The sequence below is a fragment of the Neoarius graeffei genome, chromosome 6 (assembly GCF_027579695.1).
Source record: "Neoarius graeffei isolate fNeoGra1 chromosome 6, fNeoGra1.pri, whole genome shotgun sequence".
Classification (NCBI taxonomy): Eukaryota; Metazoa; Chordata; class Actinopteri; order Siluriformes; family Ariidae; genus Neoarius; species Neoarius graeffei.
Genome location: NC_083574.1, coordinates 43,461,409 through 43,486,964, shown reverse-complemented (window position 1 = coordinate 43,486,964; position 25,556 = coordinate 43,461,409). Strand labels below are relative to the sequence as shown.

Sequence of the window (25,556 nt, the reverse complement as noted above, 5' to 3'; positions counted from 1 at the left end):
CCTGGGGAGGGTAACAATGGTCTTGAATTTCTTCCATTTGTACACAATCTGTCTGACTGTGGATTAGTGGAGTCCAAACTCTTTAGGGATGGTTTTGTGACCTTTTCCAGCCTGATGATCATCAACAACGCTTTTTCTGAGGTCCTCAGAAATCTCCTTTGTTCGTGCCATGATACACTTCCACAAACATGTGTTGTGAAGATCAGACTTTGATAGATCCCTGTTCTTTAAATAAAACAGGGTGCCCACTCACACCTGATTGTCATCCCATTGATTGAAAACACCTGACTTTAATTTCACCTTCAAATTAACTGCTAATCCTAGAGGTTCACATATTTTTGCCACTCACAGATATGGATCATTTCCCTCAATAAATAAATGACCAAGTATAATATTTTTGTCTCATTTGTTTAACTGGGTTCTCTTTGTCTACTTTTAGGACTTGTGTGAAAATCTGATGATGTTTTGGGTCATTTATGCAGAAATATAGAAAATTCTAAAGGGTTCACAAACTTTCAAGCACCACTGGAGTTATAATAAGGTAAGGGGCTAGGGAAGGTTCTCACAGAGATAGAAGTACAAGTGTGTGTGTGTGTGTGTGTGTGTGTGTGTGTGTGTGTGTGTGTGTACTCCGCACTCAGCTGTTCAGATGGAGAGATGAAAGCAGCTCTCACTGAGCTCTTCATATCAAGGAATCCAACTAAATTGTCCTTCAGGATTAGAAGGTAGATCAGACACCGACATGCAGGGATAAAATGACATCTTCTGCCTGAAAGCCTGGCTGTAACACCGCAGTCTGGATATTTTTATTCATTTTATTTTATTTTCGAAAAACTTTCCTATGATCCACACGGGGAAATAAAGACGCGCCTTGGAAACGCAGAGTGATGATAATGATCATGATTTTCACCCTGAGCTCCTGAGATCAGGGATTGTTACTGTAGAAGAGGAGACATGAAGGACGTTCTGCATCGCCGGCTGAAACTTGTGCTTTCATTTGCATTTGGTTTTTTGACTCATGCAGGCTAAAATGAAGCTTTTTGCACAACTTCCCAGCTGCTCTTGGTTAACAGGCTGCACCAGTGAATATCACAGTGCAGTTTCCTGTATTCCAGCAGGAGACACATGACAGTCTGAGTGGTGCTTTATTCTTTCAATGCTGCTTTCTTACAATTTTACAAGTCGTAAAGCAGCCTGCAGTGTAGATATCTCTCCTAACTTTTCCACTATGGAGCCCAGAAAGCCTGCGACTTTTCAGGTGTTGGGTGTTTTTGTTGCTCCGGGTTTTTAATTTGACCTCATTTTTAGTTCCACGTACATTGCACATTTCGCAAGACTTTTTTTCAAGCTTCTTGAGGATATCAGAGCATCTTTCAGTTCAGTCGAGTTGAGCTCATCCTGGTGGCTCTTATGGGACTGAAACACTCCTCCCGCTGTTTGCTCCTCCGGAGGAAAATGGCGGAACCGGACAGCCCTGAGGTGAGTGAGGAGGAGACTCCACTAACACACTTTGTGAAGGACATGAAATATGGATCATTTCTAATAGTGTTTTAACTGAAAGCCGCAATACAAACAAAGGTAAAGGTATTTAGACTTTTTGTGTTTGTTTATTTTTCCTCTCAGTGAGAAGTCAGTTTACTATCACACACAGGTTTGTTTAAGGGGACAGCTTGGTCTTTTTTTTTTATTATCTATATTTACTCCGAAAATACACACTGCTTTGCCACAATCTAAGTTTGTTGCAGTGGTTTTGAGGTGCTGAACATTATAGATGACACAAGCAGGACCGCGAGCGCTGTCCTTGGTGCTGGACACACATGCGCGCGAGCGCTATCCTTATGAGGACCACTGACACAACTGACATCCATCCATTCTCTGTAGCCGCTTATCCTGTTCTACAGGGTTGCAGGCAAGCTGGAGCCTATCCCAGCTGACTATGGGCGAGAGGCAGGGTACACCCTGGACAAGCCGCCAGGTCATCGCAGGGCTGACACATAGAAACAAGTCAAGTCAAGTCAAGTTTATTTGCATAGCGCTTTTAACAATAAACATTGTCGCAAAGCAGCTTTACAGAATTTGAACGACTTAAAACATGAGCTAATTTTATCCCTAATCTATCCCCGATGAGCATGCCTGTGGCGACGGTGGCAAGGAAAAACTCACTCAGACGACATGAGGAAGAAACCTCGAGAGGAACCAGAGTCAAAAGTGAACCCATCCTCATTTGGGCAACAACAGACAACATGACTATAACATTAACAGTCCTAACATAAAGTCAGCTTCATTGATGCTATAAACCCCCACCGATGGAAGCCAGAGCGCAAAACCGTTCACGACAACCACAGTCCTAAAGTCAGCAAGTCAACTGCAGCCCTAAAGTCAGCAAGTCAACTGCAGCCCTAAAGTCAGCAAGTCAACTGCAGCGCTAAAGTCAGCAAGTCAACTGCAGCGCTAAAGTCAGCAAGTCAACTGCAGCGCTAAAGTCAGCAAGTCAACTGCAGCGCTAAAGTCAGCAAGTCAACTGCAGCGCTAAAGTCAGCAAGTCAACTGCAGCCCTAAAGTCAGCAAGTCAACTGCAGCGCTAAAGTCGCCAAGTCAACTGCAGCGCTAAAGTCAGCAAGTCAACTGCAGCATTAAAGTCAGCAAGTCAACTGCAGTCCTAAAGTCAGCAAGACAACTGCAGCCCTAAAGTCAGCAAGTCGACTGCAGCCCTAAAGTCAGCAAGTCGACTGCAGCCCTAAAGTCAGCAAGTCGACTGCAGCCCTAAAGTCAGCAAGTCGACTGCAGCCCTAAAGTCAGCAAGTCGACTGCAGCCCTAAAGTCAGCAAGTCGACTGCAGCCCTAAAGTCAGCAAGTCGACTGCAGCCCTAAAGTCAGCAAGTCGACTGCAGCCCTAAAGTCAGCAAGTCGACTGCAGCCCTAAAGTCAGCAAGTCGACTGCAGCCCTAAAGTCAGCAAGTCGACTGCAGCCATAAAGTCAGCAAGTCGACTGCAGCCCTAAAGTCAGCAAGTCGACTGCAGCCCTAAAGTCAGCAAGTCGACTGCAGCCCTAAAGTCAGCAAGTCAACTGCAGCCCTAGTCAGCAAGTCAACTGCAGTCCTAAAGTCAGCAAGTCAGCTGCAGTCCCCAGCCACAAAAGCACCACTGCAAGAGTCCAGAGTGTCCTCCAGGCGCGACCCCCAACTGTCTGCATGAGGCCGTCCTCCACAGGAGCGATGTGATGAGACTCCAACCAGACACAGGGCACCAGGATGGATCAGGCAGGTCTGAGGAGCAGAAGAGGTCAGCATCTCGATCCCAGGACCGACATGTAACTCAGAGGGACAGATTTGGGGGAGGGGGAGAGAGAGAGAGAAAACACAGGTTGTTAGGTATGCCCAATGTCACCTGAATAAGTAGGAACAGTATACATATTGCACTGAGTACAAGCAGGGACTCCGGCAACTAACTATGACAGCATAACTAAAAGGGGAGAGCCAGAAGGTAACACAGGCATGAGGGAGCCCCAGGACAAAAAGCAGCCAGCCACGACACCGTCAACAAACTCGACAAACAATCATTCACACTCACAGTCAATTTAGAGACACCAGTTAACCTAACCTGCATGTCTTTGGACTGTAAGGGAAACCAGAGCACCCAGAGGAAACCCACGCAGACACGGGGAGAACATGCAAACTCCACACAGAAATGCCCTCATTGGCCGCTGGACTCAAACCCAGGACCTTCTTGCTGTGAGGCAACAGTGCTAACCACTACACCACCGTGCCACCCACACCTGACATCATTATTGTTTTTGTAGCTAATTAATGCTATGTTACATCTAAATACAACCCTATAACCTAACCTCAGTAACCAAAAGGAAACATTTGCTGCATTTGTTTGTTTGTTTTTCTGAGCAGTTATACTCCTGGGGACCAGCCAGATGTCAGATATTCTTATCCGTGTGGGGACATTTGGTCCCCACCAATCTGTAAAATAAAATTTAAAAAATGTTGCTATTTAGTGGTGGCATGGTGGTGTAGTGGTTAGCACTGTTGCCTTACAGCAAGAAGGTCCTGGGTTCAAGCCCAGCGGCCGGCGAGGGCCTTTCTGTGTGGAGTTTGCATGTTCTCCCTGTGTCTGTGTGGGGTTCCTCCGGGTGCTCCGGTTTCCCCCACCGGTTAGGTTAATTGGTGGCTCTAAATTGACCGTAGGTGTGAATGGTTGTTTGTCTCTATGTGTCAGCCCTGCAATGACCTGGTGACTTGTCCAAGGTGTACCCCGCCTCTCGCCCATAGTCTGCTGGGATAGGCTCCAGCTTGCCTGCGACCCTGCAGAACAGGATAAGCAGCTACAGATAATGGATGGATGTTGCTATTTAGGGGTGGCATGGTGATGTAGTGGTTAGCACTGTTGCCTCACAGCAAGAAGGTCCTGGGTTTGAACCCAGTGGCCGGCGAGGGCCTTTCTGTGTGGAGTTTGCATGTTCTCCCCGTGTCTGTGTGGGTTTCCTCCAGGTGCTCTGGTTTCCCCCACAGTCCAAAGACATGCAGGTTAGGTTAATTGGTGGCTCTAAATTGACCGTAGGAGTGAGTGTGAATGGTTGTTTGTCTCTGTGTCAGCCCTGCGATGACCTGGCAACTTGTCCAGGGTGTACCCCGCCTCTCGCCCATAGTCAGCTGGGATAGACTCCAGCTTGCCTGCGGCCCTGTAGAACAGGATAAGCGTCTACAGATAATGGATGGATGGATGTTGCTATTTAAATAGAAAAAATGTGCAGTCATTGATACAGTGAAGCTTTTTGTACGGAGATGTTTATTTGATATTTATGGAACAAATCTCACCTTGTAATGAACTGACGGTATGTTTTCCACGACAAGAAAGTCTTCAAGAAAGAGACCATAACATGGTTTCTCAGTAACATGACAAGCTTTTTTTTCTTGTCTTATTAAATTCAAGAAAGAGGAAAAAATAGAAGTTGGTGAAAGAATGATGTATAGCTTCAGGAATGTAAGTGATAAAGTAATGAACTTGTTGCATGCACATTCAACAACCTTAAAGTTAGACTGCCTTTCAGATTTTTGAAGTGTAGGTCGTAAAAATAACTTTCCCTGACACTCAATAATTTTTGTTTAGTGGACCAAAAGCTACTGAATTCGAATTGCAGACTTCCAATTTTATCAGGTTTTTTTAAACAGAACAATTAATGAATTTAGGGTCACATGGCCCTAAATTCTCCGCTATTTTTCCTGCATCACCATGACCCAATTCAAGATACTACATCATGCATCACGTGGTGGGCTTTCCCTGTAAGGCATTGTGGGATACAAATTTGAAACAGGAGGGAAAAATGGAGGATGTGAGTGTGCGAATGAAACGTGAAAGACCGACTACAGTAACAAAAAGTGGGAAGAAAAGACGTTATGTTGTATACGAAGGAAAGGAAACCAAACTAATAAATATCAGTGGTCAGCGAGCACCTCGGTGTGATCAGCTGTTTGTTTAGCGACAGAATGATGTAACTGTCAGTGCAGGGTCAAAGTAAACCTGTGCATGTGCACACGGACTTCCTCTGTCTGCTTGACTGTGCGAAGCAAGCTATTTCATGCACGTTATTTGCTTTAATTCCCTCAAATTAAATAACTTCCCAGCCACAGAATGGCCTGATATTTTGCGAGATATTACAGAAATAAACATCTATCACAATGACCAAATTTCAGAGGGAACTAAACTTCACCGATTTTATGAAATCGAAAGGCCATCTAGCTTTAAATGTAACTAAGTTAATATAATACTTATATAACAGTAAGTTATAATATAAGTTAAGTTATAATATAACTAATATCATATTAGTATACAATAATACAACCCCGATTCCAAAAAAGTTGGGACAAAGTATAAATTGTAAATAAAAACGGAATGCAATGATGTGAAAGTTTCAAAATCCCATATTTTATTCAGAATAGAACATAGATGACATATCAAATGCTTAAACTGAGAAAATGTATCATTTAAAGAGAAAAATTAGGTGATTTTAAATTTCATGACAACAACACATCTCAAAAAAGTTGGGACAAGGCCATGTTTACCACTGTGAGACATCGCCTTTTCTTTTTACAACAGTCTATAAACGTCTGGGGACTGAGGAGACAAGTTGCTCAAGTTTAGGGATAGGAATGTTAACCCATTCTTGTCTATTGTAGGATTCTAGTTGCTCAACTGTCTTCGGTCTTTTTTGTCGTACAGTTAGGTCCATATATATTTGGACACTGACACAAATTTTGTTTTTTACCTGTTTACTGAAACATATTCAGGTTATAGTTATATAATGGACATGGACATAAAGTCCAGACTTTCGGCTTTCATTTAAGGGTATCCACATTAAAATTGGATGAAGGGTTTAGGAGTTTCAGCTCCTTAACATGTGCCACCCTGTTTTTAAAGGGACCAAAAGTAATTGGACAATTGACTCAAAGACTATTTCATGGGCAGGTGTGGGCAATTCCTTCGTTATGTCATTCTCAATTAAGCAGATAAAAGGCCTGGAATTGATTTGAGGTGTGGTGCTTGCATTTGGAAGATTTTGCTGTGAAGAAAACATGCGGTCAAAGGAGCTCCCCATGCAGGTGAAACAAGCCATCCTTAAGCTGCGAAAACAGAAAAAAACCATCCGAGAAATTGCTACAATATTAGGAGTGGCAAAATCTACAGTTTGGTACATCCTGAGAAAGAAAGAAAGAAAGCACTGGTGAACTCATCAATGCAAAAAGACCTGGACGCCCACAGAAGACAACAGTGGTGGATGATCGCAGAATAATTTCCATGGTGAAGAGAAACCCCTTCACAACAGCCAACCAAGTGAACAACACTCTCCACGAGGTAGGCCTATCAATATCCAAATCTACCATAAAGAGAAGACTGCATGAAAGTAAATACAGAGGGTTCACTGCATGGTGCAAGCCACTCGTAAGCCTCAAGAATAAAAAGGCTAGATTGGACTTTGCTAAAAAACATCTAAAAAAGCCAGCACAGTTCTGGAAGAACATTCTTTGGACAGATGAAACCAAGATCAACCTCTACCAGAATGATGGAAAGAAAAAAGTATGGCAAAGGCGTGGTACAGCTCATGATCCAAAGCATACCACATCATCTGTAAAACATGGCAGAGGCAGTGTGATGGCTTGGGCATGCATGGCTGCCAGTGGCACTGGGTCACTAGTGTTTATTGATGATGTGACACAGGACAGAAGCAGCCGGATGAATTCTGAGGTATTCAGAGACATACTGTGTGCTCAAATCCAGCCAAATGCAGCCAAACTGATTGGTCGGCGTTTCATAATACAGATGGACAATGACCCAAAACATAAAGCCAAAGCAACCCAGGAGTTTATTAAAGCAAAGAAGTGGAATATTCTTGAATGGCCAAGTCAGTCACCTGATCTCAACCCAATTGAGCATGCATTTCACTTGTTAAAGACTAAACTTCAGACAGAAAGGCCCACAAACAAATAGCAACTGAAAACCGCTGCAGTAAAGGCCTGGCAGAGCATTAAAAAGGAGGAAACACAGCGTCTGGTGATGTCCATGGGTTCAAGACTTCAGGCAGTTATTGCCAACAAAGGGTTTTCAACCAAGTATTAGAAATGAACATTTTATTTACAATTATTTAATTAGTCCAATTACTTTTGAGCCTCTGAAATGAAGGGATTGTGTTTAAAAAATGCTTTAGTTCCTCACATTTTTATGCAGTCATTTTGTTCAACCCACTGAATTAAAGCTGAAATCTGCATCTGAATTGTTTTGTTCAAAATTCATTGTGGTAATGTACAGAACCAAAATTAGAAAAATGTTGTCTCTGTCCAAATGTTTATGGACCTAACTGTATCTTCCGTTTTATGATGCGCTAAATGTTTTCTATGGGTGAAAGATCTGGACTGCAGGCTGGCCAGTTCAGTACCCAGACCCTTCTTCTACGCAGCCATGATGCTGTAATTGATGCAGTATGTGGTTTGGCATTGTCATGTTGGAAAATGCAAGGTCTTCCCTGAAAGAGACGTCATCTGGATGGGAGCATATGTTGCTCTAGAACCTGGATATACCTTTCAGCATTGATGGTGTCTTTCCAGATGTGTAAGCTGCCCATGCCACACGCACTAATGCAACCCCATACCATCAGAGATGCAGGCTTCTGAACTGAGCACTGATAACAACTTGGATCGTCCTTCTCCTCTTTAGTCCGAATGACACGGCATCCCTGATTTCCATAAAGAACTTCAAATTTTGATTTGTCTGACCACAGAACAGTTTTCCACTTTGCCACAGTCCATTTTAAATGAGCCTTGGCCCAGAGAAGACGTCTGCGCTTCTGGATCATGTTTAGGTACGGCTTTTTCTTTGAACTATATAGTTTCAGCTGGCAACGGCGGATGGCACGGTGAATTGTGTTCACAGATAATGTTCTCTGGAAATATTCCTGAGCCCATTTTGTGATTTCCAATACAGAAGCATGCCTGTATGTGATGCAGTGCCGTCTAAGGGCCCGAAGATCACAGGCACCTAGTATGGTTTTCCGGCCTTGACCCTTACGCACAGAGATTCTTCCAGATTCTCTGAATCTTTTGATTATATTATGCACTGTAGATGATGATCTGTTCAAACTCTTTGCAATTTTACACTGTCGAACTCCTTTCTGATATTGCTCCACTATTTGTCGGCACAGAATTAGGGGGATTGGTGATCCTCTTCCCATCTTTACTTCTGAGAGCCGCTGCCACTCCAAGATGCTCTTTTTATACCCAGTCATGTTAATGACCTATTGCCAATTGACCTAATGAGTTGCAATTTGGTCCTCCAGCTGTTCCTTTTTTGTACCTTTAACTTTTCCAGCCTCTTATTGCCCCTGTCCCAACTTTTTTGAGATGTGTTGCTGTCATGAAATTTCAAATGAGCCAATATTTGGCATGAAATTTCAAAATGTCTCACTTTCGACATTTGATATGTTGTCTATGTTCTATTGTGAATACAATATCAGTTTTTGAGATTTGTAAATTATTACATTCCATTTTTATTTACAATTTGTACTTTGTCCCAACTTTTTTGGAATCGGGGTTGTATAACAGGGGTGGCATGGTGGTGTAGTGGTTAGCACTGTTGCCTCACAGCAAGAAGGTTCTGGGTTTGAGCCCAGTGGCTGATGAGGGCCTTTCTGTGTGGAGGTTGCATGTTCTTCCTGTTTCTGCGTGGGTTTCCTCCGGGTGCTCTGGTTTCCCACACAGTCCAAAGACATGCAGGTTAAGCTCATTGGTGGCTCTAACTTGACTGTAGGTGTCTCTATGTGTCAGCCCTGCGATGATCTGGTGACTTGTCCAGGGTGTACCCCGCCTCTCACCCATAGTCAGCTGGGATAGGCTCCAGCTTGCCTGCAACCCTGCACAGGATAATGGACGTTTGGAATAATAACAATAAGTTATATAAAATATAACAATGTGCCATTCATTAATCAATAAAAATTGTAATGATTAGCAAGTTGCTGTTGTATGAGAGGAATAAAACACTTCAGGACATGCTGTTATTGAAACTTCAGGTTGGTTGTCCACTTTAGTCCACTTTGCACTTGAAGACATCACACCATTTGACATTATTTTCCATTTATTTTCCTGTAACAGAAAAAGCAAGTGTGTTTTATTCCTTACATCTTACAGTCCTAAAGTAATTTAGAGCATTAAAACGAATCATTTAGACCTTTCCCTGTCCATGCAATTGACTAAGGTCAGGACTGAAAACCATTATACGAAACCAATACACATTGTTATCTAGTTCCGTTATAGCTACTGAAGTGGTGGCAAAAGCTCAATTTATGTCAGGTAACAACGAGTGATAGTGATTGAAACAATTGTAGTTGCTCCAGTGTATTTCAATTTATAGATTTGGAAAGTGAACTCTTTTTTTTTTTTGGTGTTTGAAGTGTCAGTGCTATAAATATCAATATCGGTATTCAAGCCTTCAGAAATGAATGTGTATCACAAAGTCACTGATTGTTTCCCACATGTCTTCCACAACATCTTAAATATACAATGGTATAAAATACATCATTGACTTGTGGTTGCAGGTGGTTCCCAAATGACCCAGTGTACCAGCCTGAGCTTTTTCTGCTCCATTCAGCTCAGTGACTGCCCTTGAAACCACTGAGGAAGAGAGAGAGAGATTGACAGTTTTATGTGAGGCATCTCAAACTTTTAAATTTAGCTTATTGTTTGGTTTACTGACAGAATATGAAAGATGCTTATATCATTTATTAAATATAATTTGTTTATACTAGAAAAGCACTCGGAGAGCGCAGACCTCCGCCAAGAATCCTTTAAAAAAATCCGGGATCCAGAAGGTGATCCGGATCACCACCAAAATTTAATGGATTGTTACTTGTGCCAAGTCACACCTCTGGAAATAATTTCAGAGCAATCCGTTCATAACTTTTTCTGTAATGTTGCTAACAGACAAACCAACAAACAAACAAACAAACCAACACTACCAAAAACATAACCTCCTTGGCGGAGGTAATAAGCTATAATACCTGACTAAATTTTGCAAAGGAGTATTCAATTCAATTCAACTTTATTTGTATAGCACTTTTAACAGTGGACATTGTCACAAAGCAGCTTTACAGAAACATATAAAGTCCAGATATAAATTTTACCTGTATTATTATTATTTTTTAAATGTATCCCTAATGAGCAAGCCAGAAGCAACAGTGGCAAAGAAAAACTCTCTGAGATGACATGAGGAAGAAACCTTGAGAGGAACCAGAATCAAAAGAGAACTCATCCTCATCTGTGTGATACTGGATAGTCAGATTGTAAATAACTTACAGTGGTGCTTGAAAGTTTGACCTATATGACCTAAAACATCATCAGATTTTCACACAAGTCCTAAAAGTAGATAAAGAGAACCCAGTTAAACAAATGAGACAAAAATATTATACTTGGTCATTTATTTATTGAGGAAAATGATCCAATATTACATATCTGTGAGTGGCAAAAGTATGTGAACCTCTAGGATTAGCAGTTAATTTGAAGGTGAAATTAGTCAGCTGTTTTCAATCAGTGGGATGACAATCAGGTGTGAGTGGGCACCCTGTTTTATTTAAAGAACAGGGATCTATCAAAGTCTGATCTTCACAACACGTTTGTGGAAGTGTATCATGGCACGAACAAAGGAGATTTCTGAGGACCTCAGAAAAAGCGTTGTTAATGCTCATCAGGCTGGAAAAGGTTACAAAACCATCTCGAAAGAGTTTGGACTCCAAAAATCCACAGTCAGACAGAGTGTGTACAAATGGAGGAAATTCAAGACCATTGTTACCCTCCCCAGGAGTGGTCGACCAACAAAGATCACTCCAAGAGCAAGGTGTGTAGTAGTCAACGAGGTCACAAAGGACCCCAGAGTAACTTCTAAGCAACTGAAGGCCTCTCTCACATTGGCTAATGTTAATGTTCATGAGTCCACCATCAGGAGAACACTGAACAACAATGGTGTGCATGACAAGCTTGCAAGGAGAAAGCCACTGCTCTCCAAAATGAACATTGCTGCTCGTCTGCAGTTTGGTAAAGATCACATGGACAAGCCAGAAGGCTATTGGAAAAATGTTTTGTGGACAGATGAGACCAAAATAGAACTTTTTGATTTCAATAAGAAGCATTATGTTTGGAGAAAGGAAAACACTGCATTCTAGCATAAGAACCTTATCCCATCTGTGAAACATGGTGGTGATAATATCATGATTTGGGCCTGTTTTGCTGCATCTGGGCCAGGACGGCTTGCCATCATTGATGGAACAATGAATTCTGAATTATACCAGCAAATTCTAAAGGAAAATGTCAGGACATCTGTCCATGAACTGAATCTCAAGAGAAGGTGGGTCATGCAGCAAGACAACGACCCTAAGCACACAAGTCATTCTACCAAAGAATGGTTAAAGAAGAATAAAGTTAATGTTTTGGAATGGCCAAGTCGAAAATTCCTCCAAGCCGGTGTGCAGGACTGATCAACAGTTACCGGAAAAATTTAGTTGCAGTTATTGCTGCACAAGGGGGTCACACCAGATACTGAAAGCAAAGGTTCATATACTTTTGCCACTCACAGATATGTAATATTGAATCATTTTCCTCAATAAATAAATGACCAAGTATAATATTTTTGTCTCATTTGTTTAACTGGGTTCTCTTTATCTACTTTTAGGACTTGTGTGAAAATCTGATGATGTTTTAGGTCATATTTATGTAGAAATACAGAAAATTCTAAAGGGTTCACAAACTTTCAAGCACCAGTGTATTTCTATAACTGTGTGCTGTATGGTCAAAACGTATAATAGTGTAAACAGGAAATTCATTATAGTTTTAACATGAAGTCTATTCCTAATCAGAACTGTAAAATATGCAAACAAGAGCAAGTTCAACACTTATCTGGTTTGGCATGTATTAATTTTTTTTTCACAGCTGAACACATCATGTGAGAGTACTAAAGCGAGACGGCCTTTCGGTTTCTTAAAATCAGTGAAATTTAGTTCCCTCTGAAATTTGGTCATTGTGATGCATGTTTATTACTGTAACATCTCACAAAATATCAGGTCATTCTGTGGCTGGGGAGTTATTTAATTTGAGGGGGTTCACGGGCAAATAATGTGCGTGAAATCACTCACTTCGTGCAGTCAGGCAGACAGAGGAAGTCCGTGTGCGCATGCGCATGCGCAGGTTTACCTTCTTCTTCTTCTTCTGGGTTTTACGGCAGCTGGCATCCACAGTGTTGCATTACTGCCATCTACAGGTTTACCTTGACCGTGCACTGACAGTTACATAATTCTGTCGCTAAACGAACAGCTGATCACACCGAGGTGCTCGCTGGCTGCCAATATTTATTAGCTTGGGCCTGCATTTCCTTTCCTTCGCAACATGTCTTTTCTTCTTGCTTTCCGTTACTGTAGTTGGTCTGTCACATTTCATTCGCGCACTCACGTCCACCATTTTCTCTCCTGTTTCAAATTTGTATCCCCCAGTGCCGAACGGGGAAAGCCCACCACATGATGCATGGCATCGTATCTTGAATTGCGTCATGGTGAAGCAGGAAAAACTAGCAGAGAATTTAGGGCCACATGGCCCTAAATTCATCAATTGTTCTATTAAAAAAAAAAAAAAACTAATACAATTGGAAGTCTGTGATTTGAATTCAGTAACTTTTGGTCCACCAAACAAAAATAATTGAGTGTCAGGGAAAATTCTTTTTATGACCTACACTTGAAAAATCTGAAAGGCAGTCTACCTTTAAACTGTTCTTAAAGATGCTACCTAAGTCATTAGTTTGGATCTGTTAGAAAAATAATGCTTCGTTTTGACCTGAACCAGTAATGCAAACTGTGATGAATCTGCACCCCTGATCGCCGAAAAGACCAAAACTCTTTTTTTCCTCATTTTTGCCACCTCTTTAATTTTGAGAGCCACATTTCTTGCATTTTTTTTTAATAATCAAGAAGTGTTTGACTTTTGAAAACAGTCACATCATGCATCTTGCCCTTGTTGGTATCTAAATTGCTTGATGTATGGGTTCCTTTTTGAATTTTTTGTTTCACTCTCACACCCAAAATGCATTTTTCAGTGCAGTTTCAGCCTCTGGCTTTTTTTTTATTATCTGGACTAAAAATAGACCGCGAAATGGGATTTGTTTAGTTGGCTGTAGTGGGAAGGACATTTGTGCCTCTCTCTTGCTGCTGTTAGATACTATCTTGGCAGATTGATGCCTCTTGAAGTAGCCACTTTCCCTTCTGCTTATGTTTAAATCCTTTCATCGTGTGGGTCAGAGATATAGGAAACCTAGATGCTGCATTAGGCTGTTGTTAAACCACTTTCATACATCAGTGCCCCAGGCATATTAGCAGAGGTGAGAATCATTTGTAAACTAGTGCAAGTCTATAGAGAGATACAGCTCTACCCTCAGCCGGAACAAAATTTGCTTTGTTCCAGGCGCCATAGCTTTCTGCATATAGCAGGTGATATAAATGGTAATCTACAAGGACTGATGATAATTTGATTGAGCCCAACTGCAGCAACCTCACCTCACTCGTCTGCCTTAATTCCTGCACAAAGCAAAAAATAAATTTAAAAAAAGTCATTCTTCATTCTCTTACTTTGAAATGTCAGCTATTCAATGCTGTCCATTGTGCTGGCATTTTCACTCAATTCAACTTAATGCGAACAATCTGGAAAGTTGCCCCTACCAAAAGGGCAGTGCCAGAGATGTGTGAATTTTAGCCCAAAGGGTTTGGGTGCTCACACACGGATGCACAATTACACAACATAGTCACACACACATCGACATATACTCATAAAAATACACAAATGCACACAGTGAAAGCCCCACTGCGAATAAATGATGTCTGAGTGATGGTTGTCAAACTTTGTCTAATGCCTGATGGCTTAAAGCAAACCATTCAAGCTGTGCAGGATAACACAAGCTAACACATACGTTTTCTCTTGTGTAAAATCATGCCATATGTTCAAACCACATTTGGGAAATGAAACAGACTGACTCTCAGTGAAGCAGTGGATATTGCAAAGATACGGAAAATTATATATATATAAGGTTATATTTTCGATACCATTGTAAACATGTCTCTTAAGTCAAGTCAAGCTTATTTGTGTAGCACTTTTAACAACAGACATTGCCACAAAGCAGCTTGACTTTAAACATGAGCTAATTTTATCCCTAATTTATCCCTGATGAGCAAGCCTGTGGTGACGGTGGCAAGGAAAAACTCCCTCAGATGACATGAGGAAGAAACCTTGAGAGGAACCAGACTCAAAAAATCCTCATCTGAGTGATAACAGATAGCGTGATTATAAATAACTCATTTCTATAACTGTGTCTTATATAGTCATAACTGTGTAAACAGGAAATTCATTATAGTTTTAACATGAAGTCTATTTTGTTGAAGTTATCAACTGTTCATTGTTGGAGACTTGAGTGCAAAACCGTTCATGACAACTGCAGTCCTAAAGTTATCATAGCAATTGTAGTCCTCAGCCATCATCGCAAAACTGTAAGTGTCTAGAGCCATCTTCCAAGTGCGACTTTCGACTGTCCATAGGGCTGTCCTCCACAGGAGCAATGTGATGAGAGTCCAGCCAGATGTAGGGCATCAGGATGGATCAGGCAGGCCTGAGGAGTAGAAGAGGTCAGCATCACTGGTGTCTCAGAATTGATATGTAACTTGACAGACAGACAGAGGGAAGAGACATCGGAGAGGAGAGAGACAGAGAGAGAGAGAGAGAGAGAGAGAGAGAGAGAAACAACACCGGTTGTTAGTTGTTAGGTATGCCCAATGTCACCTTATGGTTAGAACAGTATACATGTTGTGTTGCATGCAGGCAGGGACTCCGGCAAGACGAACTATTACTTAACTATAGACCCCTTCGCATGTTTGTAAACAAACCGACCGTTGCCAGGATGCGCGTGCAGCCTGGACTCAGAAACAATGGCGCTGCCCATAGACCGGCATTCTGAGCTGTCAGATTATGCCAAACAATTGTCGTTACAAGATCGAGAATGCTACATAAATAAGTTAACTCTAACAAGTGGACGTCGCCTACCGGATCCGTATTTAATTAAAGAGTGGACGGACGATGTTAGTAAGTTTTCCTCTGATACCTGAAGGCAGTCATACTATTTACAAAAAATGTCAAACTCAAAAAAAAAAAACTATTTACAAAAGTAGCCTGCCATCAACATTCTGGTTACAGTGAGACTACAACTTGATTAACAATGGGACATTCATATTCATTTTGTTTTAATCAAATTATGCCAGTGATGTGATGGCAATGTGGCTTTAGCTACAACAGCAAATGCCAACACTAAACAGCAATTTGCAGGAGGTAATGGCATGAAAGGAATGATAGTGTAAAGAGTGCAGCTAAGAGAAATCAGAGCTGCGTAAGAAGCGAGAGGCAGAGACCAGAAATGAAACTGAACGGGGCGGGAGCTAGGTTAGAGCAGTCAACGTAAGTTGGCATTTAGAGTGAGGGCACACAATTTTACCTTTCCATCCTTGCTTTAAAATTGTGATTTTCGGCATACGCAAATAATGATGGCACAAAATCTGGACTGCTTGAGTCAAGCGAGAGCTCTCCTACAAACAAAATTGCATGCAAAGCTAAGTTAACATGCTAACAATATTCATTACATTGTGTAACTATGACCCAGCTAATCAGACAAACGTTACCAAAGTATTTTGCTACATCAATAAACGAAGACTAGAAAGAATAAAAAAGAAAGATTTAATAAATAGCCTGATCTTACCTGTGATGAAGTGGGCGCTGCAAACCCGCGCATTTTTGATGGTGCTTTCATCCCAGTCTACACGTTTGATGGCTTGTAGTCATAGACGTCGGCGATTTTTTTGGAATGGGTGAGATCCTGCTGGAATTCTGTACATTTTAACCCCATCACTGCTACGATTCTGACACCCGACAACACAACAACTAGGCATTTCTTCTAAATATTTCTTCTTGTCTCTACCGTTGCTGAGTCTTTTTTGGGTCCAGGCTGCGCGCGCAATTTCCTCTTACGTATGAATGACGTTTACTGCGAAGGGGTCTATTCTTAAGAAATTAGTAGTGGGAATTTTATGTCAGAAAGCCAGATCAATTGGGTTAGTTATGGGCATTGGTGAAGCATATTTTTACCCCAAATATGCTCTATCTCCTCCCCCTTACAATAATGTAAAGTTTCAAATTGTTCTCTTTTCACATTTTCTTATTCAAAAAATCGTATCACGATTGTTCCATTGAGCCCGCAAAAGGTTGATTTACTGTCTTAATGTTGATAGATCAATTTCTTTAACAGTAAAAACAATCCACATACAACAGAGACATAATACATATGTATTCAAATTTTGTTGAAATTTGAATACATATATACACCTTTACAAATGAGTGTTTGTTGTGACCGGAAGTGTTCACGCATAGACTTGGCATTCAGAACACTGAGCGAATTGGAAGGACCGTTTTCGTTTCTGTGCCACACACTCTATAAAGTAGGGACACTTGGATAACCTGCAATAGTAAGTACTTAAAGTCCATATCCTGGACAAATTTCGTGTTTTTTTATATGAAAGTATGTCCCTTTACACACTCATCCAGAAGGGTAATTTTGCACAAGGCCATCTGTCTACAGCAGAAAAAAATAAAAAAAAAACGCATCTGGAAAAATCCCAAGGGAGTCTGGAGCCAGATTCGTGACGTCACGTGCGGATCCGCCAGCAGGCTGAGAGAGCTTGCACGGTTTCAGTATACAGCCTGTGTAGACCAAGTTTAGCAGTGAGCGATTTTGCACTGAAATATGGAATTGTCACCTGAGCTTCTAAACCCATGGATTCATGTATCAATGCTCATCTATCTATTGTTACATAAATCATATTTTTTCTAATTACTATTATGTATTTATATATTTCTTCATTTAGAAGAGTACTGGCTACTGTAGGAGAAGGATTTCATAAGCTACACACATGGAATCAGCTAAGCAGGGTTGTATATACATTTAAAGGTCCCATGGCATGGTGGTTTGTTGATGCTTTAAACGGGCTCGTGGAGGTTTCGGGATGTTATATCCGCAGCCTTTCTCGAAATGAACCCTCGGCACGTAAATATAGCCTCCTGGGAGAAAGCCCCATTTCAGCACTTTTCCCAGTGCGTCGTTTTGCTAATGAGAAGCATGGAGGCGGGGAAGGGTAGAGGGTGGGGGCGGGGGAGGGGGAGGGGCTTGACCAAGCTGCACACACACATACTCGCTGCTATCAGCGCCTGTAGCCACGCTGCTAAGACAAAACCCCGTTCTCCCTCAGACTCCTTTCGTAAACTCAACGTGACACAGAGAACAGAGAGTGAGAGTGTTCGGAGTGGTAGTTTACGAACGTATAATACCCTAGGCTTAAACACGCACTCCATAACCAAAGAGGATAGAAGCAGCAACTACAGCAACATATCGCTTATCCAACAGAAGACATGCATTGCGGAGCAATAGTCAAACATAAGCTCATAAGTTACAGTCAATTTCCAGACTAAACTCAGTTTAACAGAGCATGCTGCATGCTCTTTAGTTTTGTAGCGCAGATTACCTGGCTAACTGCAGGAAGCGGTTAGCTGCACAGCTAATGTAGCCATTGCTAGGCTAACGCACCGATTTTAAAACACGGCAAAACGACTTAACAGTTATACACTTACTTGTTCGGTGTTTGTTGCTGATGCGGCAGGGATGCTTGGTACGGACCCAGGCTTCAGTGACAGTTGATGTGCAAAACCTGCCCTGTACTGTCCCAAGTTGTGGAAACATTCCTCAGGAAAATGCTTCCGACAAACATACACCGTCTTAGGTAGACTCGACGGCGTATTATTGGAGTAAATAAAATTAAGCCACTGCGTCTTCAGGGGCTCTCCCGTCGGCAGTAAAAACAGACTCTTTTCTGTGTTGTCACATCCATGTACAGCGCAATTTCCATGTTTCGCTCGCTTAGGTGATGCCATGTTGTTGTGTCCTCTATGGTCTCCTCACTACAAAATTGAAGTGACGTATTTATGGTGGCAACTTTTGAGCTGGGCGGGCAATCCATACAGTGGGTGGGAATCCAGAGGGGGGGCGTGGGGATCATCTCCCTTGCTGACGTAGTAAAGGGAAGAGCCTATCAACGTGCCATTTTGATGCGCCATTCTCAAATGTTGACAAAGGGTGGGCATAGTTTGGTTTACACATTATGACATTTCTAGCCACTGGGGTGACTTAAGAAGGTCAGAGGAACTCATTTTAACGTTAAAAAAACCTCAGAAAGTGAAAATTTCATGCCATGGGACCTTTAATGTGTTTGACACGTCCCAAGATCTCAAGCCCTGACACGCATATCCGTTGATACATGTGAAGTAAGTGTATTATCGCCCAGCGCTTTCGTGTTGTTTACTTTTGTGTGTGTCAATAAATAACATTATCCGTGTACCACACAAACACAGGAACACCTAATTTAGAGTATACTCTCTCTTATTTCTTACCCTGGCAACAGTCAACTTGTGAATCGCCGATTTTCTTGGTCTTTTTCTCAGCTCTGCTTGGTCCTCGGCTTCCGGGTGCCTCGCTCCCATTTCTCTCTCATTGTCCGGTCTTTTGGGAAATGATGAGTACTAATCCCATCAAGATTGGTGTTGCTACACCCTTCTACGATACATCTGTTAACCATTTTAACAATTACATGATAAAGTTGAAGACATTTGCAGAAAACCACCAGGTCGTATTCTCATAAACAAACCAGCGCTGACGTAGGATTCAGAGGGAGGCGTCCCGCACGTGACGTCACGAAAACCAACGTTTGCCAGGAAATCCAAATGGCAAGTTTTTTTCAGAGGCGGACCAATTCGCCTCAAATGGCTTGATTTCAACTGAATTTTTCTGGTATTGCGCAAGGTAAAAAAAATTGCACAAAATGCAAAATGTGACAGATATTTGACCAAAGTTTAATATAAAATAGGAGAATTACATTGATCTTGCTCCTGAATTTACCCGTGATATGCACTTTAAGTTAAAATGTCTACCGAAGATATTGATTTGTGACAAGATATAGCCTAATAAATATTGAAACTCAACTCTTATTTGTGGTTGTTTATTAGCCTACTGCTAAAGTTACCTTGCGAGATAATGAGTGAAGTTTTAGCATAAACGAGTATTGTGTGGTAATGGTTGTGTTCAAAGGTAACCTCTCTTTTGAAGCCGCAGATCCTTAATTTTCTTGATTATTGGATGATAAGTAAATGTAAGGTTTCTAGCTTTCAGTTGAGACTTTTTTTTGTCATTTAATGAATATTTTATGAACAATTTAAAGGATCTTGCAGATTTGTGTTGACAAGTGTTACTTTGAAAATGTGAGTTTAGTTATACCTTATAAGTTATGTTCTTACTGATTGAACCAACTAAGATTGAATAAAATTTTTGGCTGCATCAATGAATCACATTGTTAGGGCCAGTAACTTGCATAAGAAAATAGATATTCTTGGTCATAGATCTCTGTGACTGTTGTAAGCTGATTGCATTTATTTCAGTAGATCCATGCTCAGTAGAAATTATGTCACCATAATTTCTACTGTCGGGTCTGATGCTCTTTACTATAAAAGGAATGACAAAGAGACATCCTGGGGTTAATTTGTATCCATAATTTACACCAGATACAGTACCAGTCAAAAGTTTGGGCACACTTACTCATTCATAGTAATGAGCATATGTGTCCAAACTTTTGATTGGTACTTTACATCATCATCATGAGTGGGTCATTTTCATAAAACCATTAAAATACAATGACGGTAAAGATTTTAAATATAAAACATGTAATTTACTAATATAACAAAATATAATAAAGATAAGAGTGTTCTCTAACTTGCACAAAGAGTAATTTTAACATAGGAATGAAATGTGTTTGTATTTTATTGCATTTCCTGCTGAAATATTCATTACCACAATGTGTTCATTACCACAATGTTTAAATGCATATTATGTGGTAATTTAAACAGAGTAAAATGAAAATATTCTGAAAATAAATAAATAAATAAATAAATAAATAAATACATAAATGGATGTACTACTAGATGTTTTTAAATGACAGCAAGATTATTAACTGAAAATTCGTGTATAATAATAATAATAATAATAATAATAATAATAATAATAATAATAATAGAAAAATGAAGTGTCTATGACTGATGTGCTCAACCTCTGCAAAGTTTTTGAAGGACTGTTTATACACACGGAGAGAATTTCAAATAAAATTTGATTTTCAACACATTTGCCATCAAGCAACACATCTACCAACACATCTGAGTAAACATATCTGAGCAAAAATTTGCTTCATCAATATAGCTTCCCTACTGTTAGCAAAATAAGCTAAGGCTCCTCACCCTCTGCTGCACCTTTCTCACTTACCACTACAATTTAAGGCCAGTTGTGGTAGAGAGAACTTCTGTTTCGGGAATGAGAATTTATTCATACAGATTATATTATCAACAACCCATTTGGCTTTGCAAAGCAACTCTTGCATCAGAGGCAAAATTGACATCTTACCTGCATGAAGGAGGAAGTGAATCACCGCATCCACTTATAGCCTAGGGGAATGCAGAGAATCGATATGCCCCCCTCCCCGAGCCAACAGAGGCATTTGGCCTCAGAGAGTCACTTCTTAAGGAGCTGCAGGATGTGCTGAAAAAAAGCCACTCCTCCTTTATGAGCTTTCCATCTCCACCATTGCAGAACTTGAGAGGAGAGTCAGTTGCCTCTTGAGGAAATGGTTGGGTTTGCCAAGGAATTTGAATAGTATTGCCCTCTTTGAAAACACCTACTAGCTACACTGCAAAAAATAAAAATCTTAGAAAGTTTATTTGTCTATTTTCAAGTCAAAACATCTAGCCACCCTTACTATAAGACATAATTGCCCACCTCATTTAGCTAGAAAGGCTAGTTTTTAGACAGTCCATCTTGAAAATTTTGTATAGACAAAATGTCTTGAAAAAGTCTTATTTGGAGCACCGTTGAAAATAAAACAAGTTTTTTTTTTTAAACAAGTAAGTACATTTTGGACATTTGTCAAATGCGGTTCATCTTGTTTCAAGAAAAAAAACAAAGTATGCTTGTTTTGGGAATAAATGAACTTTACTGAAATCTTTGAATCTTGTCCCCAAAATGCATTGTTGCTTTGGCGTTGTGTAAGCACTGTAAGTCAAAATGCGTAGACTTTATTTTTTTATTTTATTTATTTTTTTTTTTTTGGTGCCTGAGGTCCTGGGGAAGTGGAATCTTAAGAGATGTTTTAATGTTTGAATGTTGAAATGGGAAAAAAAAATAAACTTGGTGCAATGCTACACGTGTCATCAACTTGATTCAAGATAGTCTCTGGTCTCATATCTAGAGTATTTTACTAATTACAGGTCACAAAAGGAGAATCTTTTAAGCTAGCAATGCTTAGTTGTAGAATTTAACAATCCTAATATTAGTATATTTATCTTAAATTCAGTTTTTACTGCTAAGACTTTGTCATCCACTTTGGCTCAGGTGGATAAGGCGCCATACCATAAATCCGGGGACCTGGGTTTGATTCTGACCTGAAGTCATTTCCCCATCTCTCTCCTGCTCATTTCCTGTCTCTATACTGTTCTATCCAATAAAGGTGGAAAAGGCCCAAAAAAATGGCTAAATGTAAGAAGTATGATCTTTTTATAAGAGCTATTTTGAGTTAATCAGATCTCACATAATAAGTTCCCCAATCTTATTTTGGAATTATTTCATCTAAAAACAGGTTAGATTTTTCATCTTACTTTAAGAAATCTTACCAAGTCAAATTTGACTAGTTCCATTGGCAGATTTTTTTCACCTGATTCAAGCAAATATGCTTTGTTTTAATCTTTTATTTCTTATTTTTGAAAGGCCATTTTTTTGCAGTGTATGGCTCACTTTGAAGTCCATCGAGGTGGTAAAATAATGTGGGCAAGGGAGGTATTACAGTATGAAGACTTGAGTGACTAAAGTTCCAGAGGCAGGAGTGACAGTTAAGACTAGCAGGAAGTGGAGAGCAGAGATTGCTATGGCACAGGCAGAGTCAAGACTGCACCGTAGGGACCTCATGGGAACAGTGGCCAGAGGAAGAGCTGGGTTGGGAGCCACCCAAACCCCATGCTATGACAAGGCCCATGGGAAGGAACACTGGCAGCTAGTCCAGGATGATAACAGAGCTGAGACTGAGGGGGAGAAGTATAGCAGACCAGTAGGGATTAGGCAGCAAGGTGCATGGACTAGATGGGAACCAGTTGAGGAGAAGACGATGTTGTGGACTGACCTTTGGCAGGCAAAACCACACCACATCAAGTTCTTGATTCAAATCAGTTTTATGATGTTCTTCCCAACCCTTTCAACCTGCACTGCTTGGGCTTGGCAGAAACACCAGAATGCCCACTTTGCCATGGGAGGGGGAGACTCGAGTACATTTTGAGCAGTTGCTCAAAAGCTTTGGCTGAAGGGCAGTAACACTGGGGGCATGATCAGGTGTTGAAGACTATCGCAGACACCATCTGTCATGCCATCGGTACCATGAGAAATTCCAAATCTACTATGCCCACAATCTCCCAAGTTAGACCTGGAGAAAAGCTAGGGAGAACACTAAAAACACAATCAGGACTCCTTAGTGCAGCCTGGGATTGGCAGCTGTTGGTGGACTTGAAGAAGTAGCTTAAGTTCTCCAACACACTGCAAAGACCACACTCCGACCAGACATGGTCCTGGTATTGGAAACAATGAAGTTCATAGTTATGTTGGGACTAATGGTGTCCTGAGAGGATCAAGTGGAGGATGCCTTTGAATGGAAGAGGGAGAAGTATGAAGGTCTAGTCAGAGACTGTCACAGACAAGGCTTGAGGGTGAGGTGTTTGCCTGTAGAGGCTTTGCAGGGCAATCGCTCTGCACTTGGTATCATGGGTAAAAGAAGGAGACGAGCCATCCATAACAACAAGGAAGCTACAGAGAGCACATTAAGATGGGTCTGGATCAAGAGATCAGATCAGTGGAAGGTTGCTGCAAGGACACAACCTAAGGCCTGATCAATGTGAAACACCAGATGATGCAAGGAAACATTACTGATGATGAGCCCTAGCCAGTGTAAATGATGTACTTTTGAAGCACTGCAAAACGCAGTTGCTTTAACTTGAATCCCTGATCGTGCCACTATTATCTCATTTGTTTTCTACATTAAATTTTATGTTTTTAAGCACACCACAGTCTTAGTACACTTGTTATCTTTACTGAACTCATCAAACCCATTTCTGAAACCTATGTATCATTACTGCAACAGGTGTTCTTTTAATATTAATTTGAATGAATGGAAAAGTACGAGTTTGATTTAAATGCATGTGCAGAAGCTATTCACAAGTGGCACGGTGGTATAGTGGTTAGCACTGTCACCTCACAGCAAGAGGTTTAAGCCCAGTGGCTGACGGGGGCCTTTCGGTGTGGAGTTTGCATGTTCTCCCCATGTCTGTGTGGGTTTCCCCCACAGTCCAAAGACATGCGGTTAGGTTAACGTGGGGCGGTTTTGGCTGAAGTGCTCTTGACCAAGGCACCTAACCCCTGACTGCTCCCCGGACACTGTACCATAGCTGCCCACTGCTCTGGCTATGTGTGTGTGTGCGCATGTGTGTGTTCACTGCTTCAGATGGGTTAAATGCAGAGGACAAATTTCACTGTGCATGAGTGCGCATGTGACAAATAAAGGCTTCTTCTTCTGTCATTTTGAAAATGTGTCAGGTATCAATGAAATATCAAAAATGTTAGGTTGTAGATTGCAGAAGGTATTGCCTTAAATCAGAGACATGAGTCAAAATAAAATAAAACGTAAATTTAAAAATATGCATCATTTCAGAGTTTTGAGGAACTGTGCATGGCTGTTAATAAGCAGTTTGTAAAAATGTGAAAATGTATTAGCTTTCCCAAGGGTCTTGACATTTTCAGACTGTTGCAGTGATGAGAGTTTTAAGGACTTGTTTTGGAAAATATGTTTTGTTTGTTTTGAAAAATTTCATGTTTGAAATCTTTGAAACCAAGATTTCGTGAGAATCACCCGAGTGGTAAACTGCCGTGCAAAGGCAAACTGCAGTATCTGCATATTGTGTCGGTGGCAAAAGACGGTCCAATAGCGTCACCTATTCTCTATTGGACCGTCTTTTGCCACCGACACAATATGCAGATACTGCAGTTTGCCTTTGTATTGCAGTAAAGCAAAGAGTCTTTTGTGACATGGTTTAACACATCTGAGAGAGCGCTAATGTCTCAACATAATGGCTAGATTTGGTTCTAAATAATTATAGTATATTAATAGTTATACTGAAAGGACCAGTGGTGCTAAAATGTCCCATTGGATGTATTTTGATTAAACTGGGACCAGGCCTGCCATCAGGGGAGTCCAAGGGTTCAGATGACCATGCAAAGATCTATGGTTGACCCTTAAATGAGATCAAGTATGGACTCGGTGTGGATGAGGGGCCCAATTTGGAAAATGTTCTCTTCCTCATTAGGGATCTAAACCTACATCTGGATTTCTGTAAAGCCACTTCATCACAGGGTCTATTGGTAAAAAAGTACTTTACAAATAAAATTGAATCGTCTTCATTTACCAAAGACAAACCTCAGCGTTCATCTAAAAGCATGGGCTCAAAGAGCCGACTTGTTTGAGCACAATACATCACAGGAATACATGACCCAGCTTTTAGTGAATGGTGTGCCTCCAGAACACAGTGCTTTGGCAGATGTGTACAGTATATTTATTTTCAATTAGGATACACCACATCACTGTTAATGGGTCTCGCATAGGTCTTGGTTTCATTCTGTCTACTTTAATGCAGGTGTTGTTTAATCCGCTGCATTATCTTAGTAGTGAGAGCTCTATTGTCCCTTGTGCTCTCTCTCTCTCTCTCTCTCTCTCTCTCTTTCTCTCTGTAGGTACTGAATATGTTAATCAGAGCAAGAGA

General features: G+C 40.9%; 1 protein-coding gene across 1 annotated transcript in view; it reads left to right on the top strand.

Annotated features, from left to right (window-relative positions):
* Positions 1-1,410: 1,410 nt before the first annotated feature.
* The window catches only part of LOC132887440 (protein arginine N-methyltransferase 8-B), a 63,343-nt gene continuing 39,197 nt past the window's right edge, over positions 1,411-25,556 (top strand). The window contains exon 1 of the mRNA XM_060922916.1: positions 1,411-1,479. Within this exon, the coding sequence (XP_060778899.1) occupies positions 1,411-1,479 (69 nt within the window). The remainder of the gene's footprint in view (positions 1,480-25,556) is intronic.